An 11,278-nucleotide genomic window follows, 5' to 3' on the forward strand; every position below is an offset into this window, starting at 1 on the left:
TGGGAAGCCAGCTGTGGGTATGTGTCCTGGTCGCTGCACTAGTGCCTCTGGTCAGTCGGGGCGCCTTTTCAGGGGGGAGGGGGAACTGGAGGGAATAGCGTGATCCTCCCACGCACTCCGTCCTGCTGGCGAAACTCCTCACTGTCAGGTGAAAAGAAGCGGCTAGCGTCTCCACATGTATCGGAGAAGGCACGTGGTAGTCTGCAGCCCTCCCCGGATCAGCAGAGGGAGTGGAACAGCGACAGGGATGGCTCAGAAGAGTGAAGTAATTGGCTGAGTACCATTGGGGAGAAAAAGGGGGGAACCCCCCCCCCAAAATTGTACACCCATAAATAAAAATGCTTGTTCTTCCTCTTTACCTCTAGTGCTATTTATCCATCTAGATAATTTTGTCGCAAGTTTGCTGGGTTTTGGAGATATTGGCCATAGCAATATCTGTCTTCTCTTGAATACAATGGAACTGGATGGCACTCGGCTTGTGTTACTCAAAGACCAAAAAAACACATTTGAAAAAAATAAACAGTAACGTCTCTTTCCAAAAATCATGGCCCGGTTAATCAAGATAATCCACAGACCTTGTTTTGGGCAGTTTCCTGTAGGAACTACTTTCTTAGACTGAACTACACCTACATTACCATCTAGTTACATTGTATTCAAGAGAAGACAGACATCTCTATGGCCGAACTTTACAGCCGATATCTCCAAAACTCGGCAACTTGCACCAAAACAATCTAGATGGATGAATACCACTACAGGCAAGAGAAAAAACATGTTTTTGGTTTGGGGTGAACTGTTCCTTTAAGCATAGGTTTGATTAAAAGAAAACTTTTAAACATTCACTTAAAACAAAAAGGGCAGATGTGTTGACATTCGCTATCACATTCAAGTTAGCTCTACGAGACTCAACATTAGCTTGTATTATTATGACCATCCGCTACCTATAACAAGTAAAAACACCAACTCATACGGGTGAGTAATGTTACGTTTGCAATATGGTAGCTAAAATAAATTCCAGTTGCACTGGCACCAATGTTACTCAAAGATATAGCTATCGCACATTAAAAAATTATCTCATTATAGTTAACTGCCCGAGTAATGCAACAAAGTGGGAATTTTTTATTATTTGGACATTTTCAGTTGTGTAACTGGTAAACTGGGCATACTTGTCATCATAGAAATAGATCATAAGCTTGTTTGTTTTTGCGACTTCAGCATAGACGATTGTGGTGTTTGTTGCAACTTTGGCAATATCTGCTGCCTTACCTTCAAATTACAATTCCGCTCGCTCACCGGAACTGCTCCTTAGCCTTCTGTTTTGATAGGCCAGCGTTTCCCAACCCAGTCCTCAAGGAACCCCTATCCTGGAGATTTTCATTGTAACCCTGCATATGTAGCCCTGTTTGTACTTACTCAACGAATCATCTCACAGCACTTAATTATGCAAGGTGTGCAACATCTGACATAATTCATTGCTGATTGGTTGAATAAATATAAACGGGTACCTATTCAGGGTTGCAAAGAAAATCTGCAGGATAGGGGTTCCATGAGGACTGGGTTGGGAAACACTGATAGGCTGTTACTCCTTATGTGTAACTAAGCAGAGAGTGCTGTGGACAGGACATTGCTCGAGACCACAGTGTGGTGACTACAGACAGAGAAAGGTAGCTGCATCAGAGCCAAAGTAGCGCATTTTTAAATTAATTCATTTTATCGACAGTCGGATAAAAAAATAACAATTCTGATAATTGTAAAAATGCTGAATATCAGATCCAATATCGGGAATTCCTTACCTGGATTATTTAGCATTAGGGCTGTCAAAATTGGCCAGAAATTACGTTCAATTATTCCTTCTTTAAAAAAAAAAAAAAGTTCGAAACCATTCAAACATATTTTTGCACATTATGTCCATAATCAATCAATCAATCAATCAATCAATCAATCAAGTTACCTTTTTTTATAGCGCTTTTCTAGCTGCCACAGCCACTCAAAGCGCTTTAAGCCATAAGAGGGCATAAGAGGTCCATAGGGTTAGTGATTGTGTCAGGAAGGGCATCTGATGTAAAATGTTGCCAAATCATTATGCGGATTGACAAGACCATACCAGATTGGCCGAGGCCCAGGTTTAACAAGACCGCCATTGATGCTGTGCCCCTCACAGGGTACCGATGGAAATTGTAAAATCCGCTTTGGCGACCCCTGAGAAACGGGGAACAAGCCGGAGGAAGATGTCCATAAGAGGGCAAATGAATAAAATGAGACATAACTACTTGTATAGGTATATTTATTTCAACATGAACATGTCTTTTAAAAGATCTACATACTTACACATTACAAAATAATTTTTAAAAAAAATCCTATACCCTAAAACTTCATTTAGAGACCATAGATCGATCTCTCTCTCTCTCTCTCTCTCTCTCTCTCTCTCTCTCTCTCTCTCTCTCTCTCTCTCTCTCTCTCTCTCTCTCTCTCTCTCTCTCTCTCAAATGAGAACACAGTCTGTTGGAGCGAGATGATTGATTCGTAACTGATGTGTTATTTGATAGTCTAATTTTTGTACAAATTAGGTAATATTCATACTGGTTTAAATAAAGAATTTGATAGAATTTTTGATAAGCTAACTGTAGCTTACATAGCTTGCATGCGACTTTATCTCGAGGTTCCACAATTTTTCCGTTTCCTGACCAAAATCCGAAGTATTTCCAAACAGAGCTTTTCAGATTGTTAGGAGTGAAAATCACTCTCTCTGCAGCCGAGTTGGGTTGTGAACTCTCTGCCATCTTTACCACACAGTTGTTGTTGAATTAGTCGTTTATTTACCTAAATTTAATTTTCAACCAACGAAATTGACATTGTGTGACTCCTGTCCGTCATGCAGCGTATTCAGTACAGTGGCCAAGGCTTGCGAGAATTCACGAGGCAGACAGCTATGGTAGTGCTGCATTTTTTCCCCCACAGATGAATATTAATTTTCACACTTGAATGTGTTTTTGTTTTTGTTTTACATTTAGGTTATATATTTGAATTTTGAATATTCATTGACAGCCCTATTGAGCATGCATCAAAGACAGTTTTATTATTTAAAGTATTTAGCTTGCTTCTGTGGCTAAGCATTTAGCTAGCTTGTGTCCTATTTACCGAACATTTACTTCAAAGCACTTAACTAGCTTAAATTTCTAAAAGTGTCTTATGGTTGATCAGTATTTTATAGTTTCTATCTGTTGTGTTTCAAGTGATCAGTACATGATGCGCCGTAAGCGGACGGAGGAAGAGGAGAAGCTGCTTAAGCTTCTCCAGGGGATGAAACCTCAGGATGGCTTCACCACCTGGTGTGAACAGATGCTGCACGCCCTCAACACCTCCGCCAACAACTCCTCCTCCTCCCTGGATGGTATGCTCTCTGATTTTTTTTTTTTACCTCTTCATCTCATTTCAAGGCTGCCATAGATTCACAAGCTGATTTTTTAAATTTATTTTCTAGATTGGCTTCAGAAAATGAGAACAATAATAATAATAATAATAATACATTTTATTTCTGGGTGCCTTTCAGAGCACTCAAGGACACCTTACAGAACACAGTTAAAAAAACAAAACAAGCAGCACTATCAGACAGCATAAAATCAAAACAAAGCAGGGTAGACAATAAAAAGTTAATATAACAGATAAGTATAAAATAATCATCTGCACAAAACTCAATGAAGTGTGGACCAGACAGATATGCCAGTTTGAAAAGGTACTTTGAGATGGGATTTGAAGGTTGAAAGAGAATCAGTGTCGTGAATGTCTTGTGAGAAAGAGTTCTATAGGCGGGGGACAGAATAACTGAAAGCTCTAGACCCCATGGTAGTTAAGCAGGCCAATGGTGTAGTGAGCTGGAGATCAGAAGAGGGTCTGAGAGTGCGGGAGGGCATGTGGATATGAAGGAGTTCAGAAAGATATGAAGGAGCTAGGTTATTAAGGGCCTTAAAGGTGAGAAGCAGGATTGTGAAGTCAATACGGTATTAACAGGGAGCCAATGGAATTGCTGAAGAACAGGAGTGATATGCTCTATGGAAGGAGTTCTGGTAATGATACGGGCAGCTGAATTTGGACCAATTGAAGTTTATGAAGACACTTGAGGGGAAGACCAAAGAGGATAGAGTTGCAGTAGTCAATACCGGATGTAACCAAGGTGTAAATGAGTATGGCGGTGCTGTTATGTGTAAGTGACGGGCGAAGAACATTAATATTGTGTAGGTGGAACTATGCAGACCGAGTAACATTGTTGATGTGAGCTTCAAAAGATAATGTACTGTCCAAGATGACACCCATACTCTTAACCTGAGGCGATGGAGGAACTATAGAATTGTCAATAGTTGGGGGAAAAACTATCAGGTTCCGCCAAAGTAGATTTAGTGCCTACTAAGAGGACCTCGATTTTATCATTATTAAGTCTGAATATGGTATGAAAACCAGGATTTAATTTCTAGTAATCGGTCAGAAAGGGAAGTGGGTGGAAGAGTGGAGGTAGGCTTGGTAGATAGATAAAGCTGGGGGTCATCTGCGTAGCAGTGGAATTGAATGCCAAATTTCCTGAAAATGTGGCCAAGAGGTAATAGGTACATAATAAATAGGAGGGGTCCCAATACAGAGCCCTGGGGAACATCTGTAGTAACAGGAAATGACTGTGATCACATTTTTAAGTTGGACAAACTGAGTGTGACCAGAGAGATATGATCTAAACCAGTCAAGGGGGGTGCCAGTTATTCTAATAGAAGCGAATCTCTCTAGGAGGATGTTTTGTGAGGTGGTATCAAAGGCTGCACTCAGGTCAAGAAGGACAAGTATGGTTAAGAGCCCAGAGTCAGCTGCCATCAAGAGATCATTAGTGATTTTCACCAAGCCTGTCTCTGTACTCTGCATGAAGCGAAAATCAGACTGGAATTGTTCAGATTGTTGTGCATCAAGTGAGCGTGTACCTGAGATGCGACTGTACTTTCAAGTGTTTGTGAAAGAAATGGTAAATTTGAGATTGGGCAAAAATTATTGAGATTGTTGGGGTCTGCACCAGGTTTCTTGAGTATTGGAGTTATTGCAGCTGTTTTGAGAGATGAGGGAACAAGACCAGGGGTAAGGCAGGAATGTAAAATATAAGTTATTAAAGAGGATAGAGAAGGTAGACAGGCTTTTACTAAATGAGTAGGAAGGGGCTCTATAATTAAATGATAGAGCATTATTGTATTATTCCAGGTTTATGGTAAGAGTTTCTTAGTTAATTTTAAATTGAACACACTGCCATAATATTGCTTCAGTAATGTCACACTTCCTACTGACCAAATTTACTCAACAGCTCCGATTCCTTTTCATGTTTAAGGCCACAAAATGTGTTCACCACATACATTATTTCTTTCCTTTTCTGCTCTTACTCAATTTTTGTATGAATCACGTTGGACTCTCAATACAGCCCATGTACAGCTTGCTAAATCTATGTCTTCTGTGTTTCTGTATTAAGTTGCCACAATTGTGGCCTACCTAAAGGAGGTGGAGTCTCCCTATGCGGTGCTGGACTTCATCCGGTCCTACCTAGGGGACACAGTGGAAGCCAAAGAGTTCGCCAAACAGTTCCTGGAGAGACGTGCCAAACAGAAAGCTAACCAACAGAGACAGCAGCAGCAGGTATTCGTCATCCCAGACGATTTGATTGTGTGCAAAGTTGAGGCTTTGTCAATTTCATGAATTGTAGAATGGCTTTAGTTTAATTTCAAAAGTTTGTAAATATAAGGCTGATATTTCAGTCTCTGAGTTAGTAAATTCTGCATCAATTTATGCTTCAGTCACAGTAAGCTATAGAATGATGGATATTTGAAAGATTTCATTAAAAAGTCTGTTTAAAGCCTGGAACAGTATAAGACTGACCTAATAGATGTCTCACTATGCACAAATTGGACAAATAAGGTTTAATTTAATAATGGGTTAACGTTTGTAAAACTACTGACTAATATGAACAACATGCTTGGTGTTTGGGAGTTTGTTTTTTTTAATCTTTTTATGGATTTTTGAACCAGTGTTGCATATAAAACATTGTTGTATACACAAAATATCAAATTGAACTAGTTTCATACATATGTAAACAGCAGTAGAAAAAAAAGCAGCAACAAGAACAGTCATCAATCCCTAGTCCAATTAATTCTTACCCTATACCCATTAGTCCTGTAATTCCTCCACCCAATCCCACCCACTTGTCACAAGAGAAAAACACCAAGTGAAAGACAAATAGGTACACTCATTATACCTATTAACCCAATAATATTTCCCACCCAAATTCTTCCCACTGGCTATTAAAAAAAAAAAGGATAATAATTCTGTGAGCAAATTTTTTCCCCCAAGCTCTTTACTTTCAGCTGACAGTTTCTTGGCTTCTACGCATTAATTGTATCGTACTGTATGTCTTCTTCGCTCGCCTGCTTATAGAGGAAGGCCAGCCTGAACTTTTGAGAGGTCTGTAAGTAGATGTAAACAGTTCAGGGTCTTTTTTGCTGGTATCGTCCAAAGATACACCTTTGCATTGTAAGGGAAGGGCAATCTTGTGTTTAGTGGCAAAGGAGTGGAGCCACTGTAGAAAACATTGTGTTCTTAGAAGGAAAGGATTCAGAGATATACGGTAAATCTGTGTTAACCCCTGTCAAACCTCAGGAACTAAAGACTGGACTTAAGCATTGAACATTTAACGTGGAATTACCGAAAAGAAATCGTGCAGAAGCAAACAACCAATAAACATTTCAATGTTGTTACTTTATTCAGTTAAAAAGGACAAAGGTACATTAAAAAACGGACTGCCAGGGCGTCCGGGTAGCATAGCAGTCTGTTCCGTTGCCTACCAACACAGGGATCTTCGGTTTGAATTCCCGTGTTACCTCCGGCTTGGCCGGGTGTCACTACAGACACAACTGGCCGTGTCTGCGGGTGGGAAGCCGGATGTGGGTATGTGTCCTGGTCGCTGCACTAGCGCCTCCTCTGGTCAGTCAGGGTGCCTGTCCAGGGGGGAGGGGGAACTGGGGGGGATAACGTGATCCTCCCACGTGCTACGTCTCCTTGGTGAAACTCCTCACTGTCAGGTGAAAAGAAGCGGCTGGCGACTCCACATGTATCGGATGGGGCATGTGGTAGTCTGCAGCCCTGCCCGGATCGGCAGAGGGGCTGGAGCAGCGACCAGGACGGCTCGGAAGAGTGGGGTAATTGGCCGGGTACAATTGGGGGGAGGGGGGGAGGGCAGACTGCCAGACATATAAAGACTCCATCTTCTAACTCTGTTGACACTAAATAGTTGACTTCCAGTATTACATAAAAATAGGTGGCATAGGTGTTCATGACATATGCTTAGCTTTGGGTTCTGATGGTTCGAAATTAGTTCAAACTTTTAAGGGTTCATTTTTATTAGTTTAAATATTTTCGGTAGTAAAGCTTTCTCTTGTTTATTTGTATCCCAGTTATCAAAGGAAGTGGCTGGAATGAACATGAACTTTCCCCTGCAGGTAAATTCTGACTCACAGCTTTACTGTTGTTAAGACACTCATTAGAAAGTGCATCAGGGAATACTGTACACAAGTTGAATAAAGCTACTTCTTCTGTCATGTTGTCTTTAGGGACATTTCTTTACACCAGATATCATTGTCCCCTTCTTGCAGATTTTAACATTTATCTTTTATTTTCTTAATTTTTCATCTACCTTTCTCTATTTTACTGTTTTTATTTCTCTTCTCTCCCTGTTTATCCTTCTCCATTGATCCCTCTCTTTTGTACCGCCTGTCTCTCAGGACTCCATGCGAGGTATGAACCCCAGCACCCTGCAGTCCATGTTCCAGGCCAGCCACATGGGCAAGGCTGGTCTCTATGACAACCAGGGAGGAAAGATGAAGAAGAAACAGCCCATGATGCTGCACTCTGACCCCAGCATCTTAGGTACAGGCTCTCACCAGTTACTGTACTTACTTATTTGTTTTATTTTGTTCTTTTTTTTATAGATAAAATAAACCTAAAGATTGGCTTTTTTAAATTTTTTATATACTGGCGCAAGTCCAAATTTTGTCTCTAAAGTGATACTTTGACCAACAACCTAAATTAACATGAAGTACACTTAAAATTGTTTAAAATGTAGAAATTGCTAAACTATTTGTTATTCTGTCAAAAAGTTGCTGTTTACATTTTTTCCCCCCAAGTGAAGCTTAAAATGTTTTAAAGAATATTAATGTTACATTCTCAATATGGCAGCTAAAAATAAGTTCGTGTCACTGGCATCAACTTTACTCAAAGATGTAGCTTTAGCTACATAAATAAACTATTATCTCGTTATAGTTAACTGCCTGGATAATGCAACAAAGAGCATTACTTGGGCATTTTCAGTGGTGTAACTGGGAAACTGGGCATGCTTGTCCTGGAAATAAATCACAAGATTGTGGTGTTTTTTGCAGCTTCAGCGTAGAGGATTGTCATGTTTATTGCAACTTCGGCAATATCTGCTGCCTTACCTTTGAAACACAGCGCCACTCACTCACCGGAGCTGCTCTAGTCTGTAAATGTATTCCTCTGTGCCCGTCTGTAGCACCGTAGCCTTCAGTGTTGATTGGTTATAAGTCACGAGTAATAGCCTACTAGATGTGCTGTTGGCGGGACATTGCTCGAGACCACAGAGTGGTGACTACAGACAGAGAGACGGCTTCATCAGAGCCAAAGTAGCACATTTGTAAATGAATTTATTTTATTGGCAATCAGATTAAAAAAAATAATGAGTCCCATAATCGTAAAAATGCTGATTTATCGGAGTCACAAGGTTCTATTTCAGACGCCCCAAAAATTGGACAAAAGCAGGCATGGTCAGAAAATATGATGGTGTGATTTATTATGCCGACTTCACCAAGGTGCAGACAATGAGAGAATATTTACAAAAAAGAGCATGAAGATGAAAAACAGAAAAACAAAATATATTAACAGGACTGCAAAATATTACAAAAAGGAGTTCCTCAATAACTCAGATATCTTTAAAAAAAGAAACGATCAAAAAAAAAAAGCCAAAAACTTTTGAAACAAAGAATTTACAACAGTACTGCAATCACTGTACCAAAGCAAAATAGCTGTTACCTCCTCTGTAACCAAACTAACTGACTCCACGCGGGCCGAAGACAGCCCTTTTAAACTGGTAGCCCCTCCCACTAGGCTTCATAATTACATAAAAAAAATACAATTTACACTTTTTTTGGGGGGGTGGGTTCTCCCCAATTGTATCCAGCCAATTACCCCACTCTCCCAAGCCATCCTGGTTGCTGTGCCACGGCCCACCCCTGCTGCCGAGCTGGGGAGGGCTGCAGACTACCACATGCTTCCTCCGATTCATGTGGAGTCGCCAGCCGCTTCTTTTCACCTGACAGTGAGGAGTTTCACCAGGGGGACGTAGCGCGTGGGAGGATGATGCTATTCCCCCCCAGTTCCCCCTCCCGAACAGGCACCCCAACCAACCAGTGGAGGCGCTACTGCAGCAACCAGGACACATACCCACATCCGGCTTCCCACCCGCAGACACGGCCGATTGTGTCTGTAGGGACGCCCAACTAAGCCGGAGGTAACACGGGGATTCGAACCGGCGATCCCCGTGTTGGTAGGCAACGGAATAGCCCGCCACGTCACTCAGACGCCCTCAGTTTACACATTTTAAACAAGGATTATCCATAGCTTCATACACAAAATTAACATTACAATCAAGAAACACAATTATGCAGTTCATGCGACCATGAGAGCGCTTTGTGTAAGAACATAGTATTTAACAGAGGAAAATGTTACACCCTTGTTTTGCCAACCATACTCATTGATAGGAGACAGTGTTGTGATTATGCAACGCAGTTCAACAAATGGCAATCGAATAAAACGTTTGTGCGAATATATACGTAAATGAAAGTTGCACTTACCAAGTGTGCACCCTTTGTCGCACTACTGAAATGGAGAAGGAAAGAAAGCTAGGTTTATGAACTTCTCATCGAAAATGGAAGGGAGTGAGGAATGTGTGGTGTGTGTACGTGTGCGCGTGTGCTGCCTGCAGTCAGTGGCGGAGCCACTCCGTCATAGTCGGATCTGATAATCAGCCAGTCCGATATTGCTCGACCCCTAAAATGTATTGTAAATGTTGTTCAAGGCGACAACAACCATGAAGTCAGATATTAACGTACAAAGTCAAGTTCTATCTGTAGCTGGACTTAAGCAGTACATATAAATGGCATTTTTTCATCGGTTATTGTAAGTGATAAAAGTCTCAGAAGACTTTTCACATCTACATGTAAATCACAAGAAATTTTTGCCAATCCAACCAGATTTAGGTGGCTAAATAAATGTTGGATTGTTTCTTTGCTGTAAATCTTCCAGCTTTGAGACTGGCATTTCTAACCTCTCTCCTCCTCCTTCCTCCCTCACTTCCACCCTCCTCACCTCTCAATTACTGTCTTCTCTCATTCCTTTCATCCTTCCACCCCTCTCATTTCTGGTGTCTCTCTCTCATGCACCCCTTCATCCCTCCCTCCTGCTCCCCTCCACAGGGTACTCATTCCATAACACGGGCGAGTGTCTGAGCCTGAATGAGATGGAGATGGGGGAGGATTACTGATGTGACGCAGCGCAGCAGCAATAGCTACCTGAGGCCTTCTGTCTTTTAATCAGACAAACCTGATGACGAATGTGCACTGCTGGGGGAACCAGGGGGAGGAGGGGGAGGGGGGACGAGCATGCAAGGGAGGTAGGCGCGAGGCAGGTGGGGGCAGCATGAATCTGCGCCTTCCAGTTTTTCCCTCCCTTGGAATTGGGGGGGGGGGATAAAGAGCTCCCTGCAGCACCAGTTAAACACTTGAGCAGGGGACTGGGTAGGGTTGTGTTTGTGTGTGTCTGCAGGGGAGAGGTTAAAAGTTAGATGGGTATCCTCTGGCACTCAAAAGATTAAGCACCTTATACTAAACTAATGCACTTTATTGAGATGGGATTTGAATATGTGTGTGTGTGTGTGTGTGTTTAAATTTTTCTTTTTTTTTTCTTTTTAAGAATCGGTGTGCACATGGTGTGTGTATGTATTTGGTATACAACACCCCATGTGCACATGTGGGGATTGGAACTGGAAAAGGGGAAAATAAAACTGAGGTTGCGGGGTGGACGGTGAGGCTGGTAGGTTTTCAAAGTCAGGGGGACCTTTTTTTTTCTTTTTTTTTTCTTTTTTTTTAGTTGAAACCTTATCAGAGAGCAAATCCTTTCTCAAAAGACAAACACTGTTGAT

The 11,278-nt window shown here is 41.5% G+C and overlaps 1 protein-coding gene across 1 annotated transcript in view; it reads left to right on the forward strand.

Moving 5' to 3' along the window:
- The window catches only part of gigyf1a (GRB10 interacting GYF protein 1a), a 50,852-nt gene extending 40,178 nt beyond the window's left edge, over positions 1-10,674 (forward strand). The window contains exons 20-24 of the mRNA XM_056300376.1: positions 3,231-3,388; positions 5,489-5,652; positions 7,464-7,508; positions 7,791-7,935; positions 10,554-10,674. Of these exons, the coding sequence (XP_056156351.1) occupies positions 3,231-3,388; positions 5,489-5,652; positions 7,464-7,508; positions 7,791-7,935; positions 10,554-10,621 (580 nt within the window). The 3' untranslated portion in view covers positions 10,622-10,674. The remainder of the gene's footprint in view (positions 1-3,230; positions 3,389-5,488; positions 5,653-7,463; positions 7,509-7,790; positions 7,936-10,553) is intronic.
- Positions 10,675-11,278: the final 604 nt, after the last annotated feature.

Source organism: Lampris incognitus, chromosome 20 (genome assembly GCF_029633865.1).
Source record: "Lampris incognitus isolate fLamInc1 chromosome 20, fLamInc1.hap2, whole genome shotgun sequence".
NCBI classification, from domain to species: Eukaryota; Metazoa; Chordata; class Actinopteri; order Lampriformes; family Lampridae; genus Lampris; species Lampris incognitus.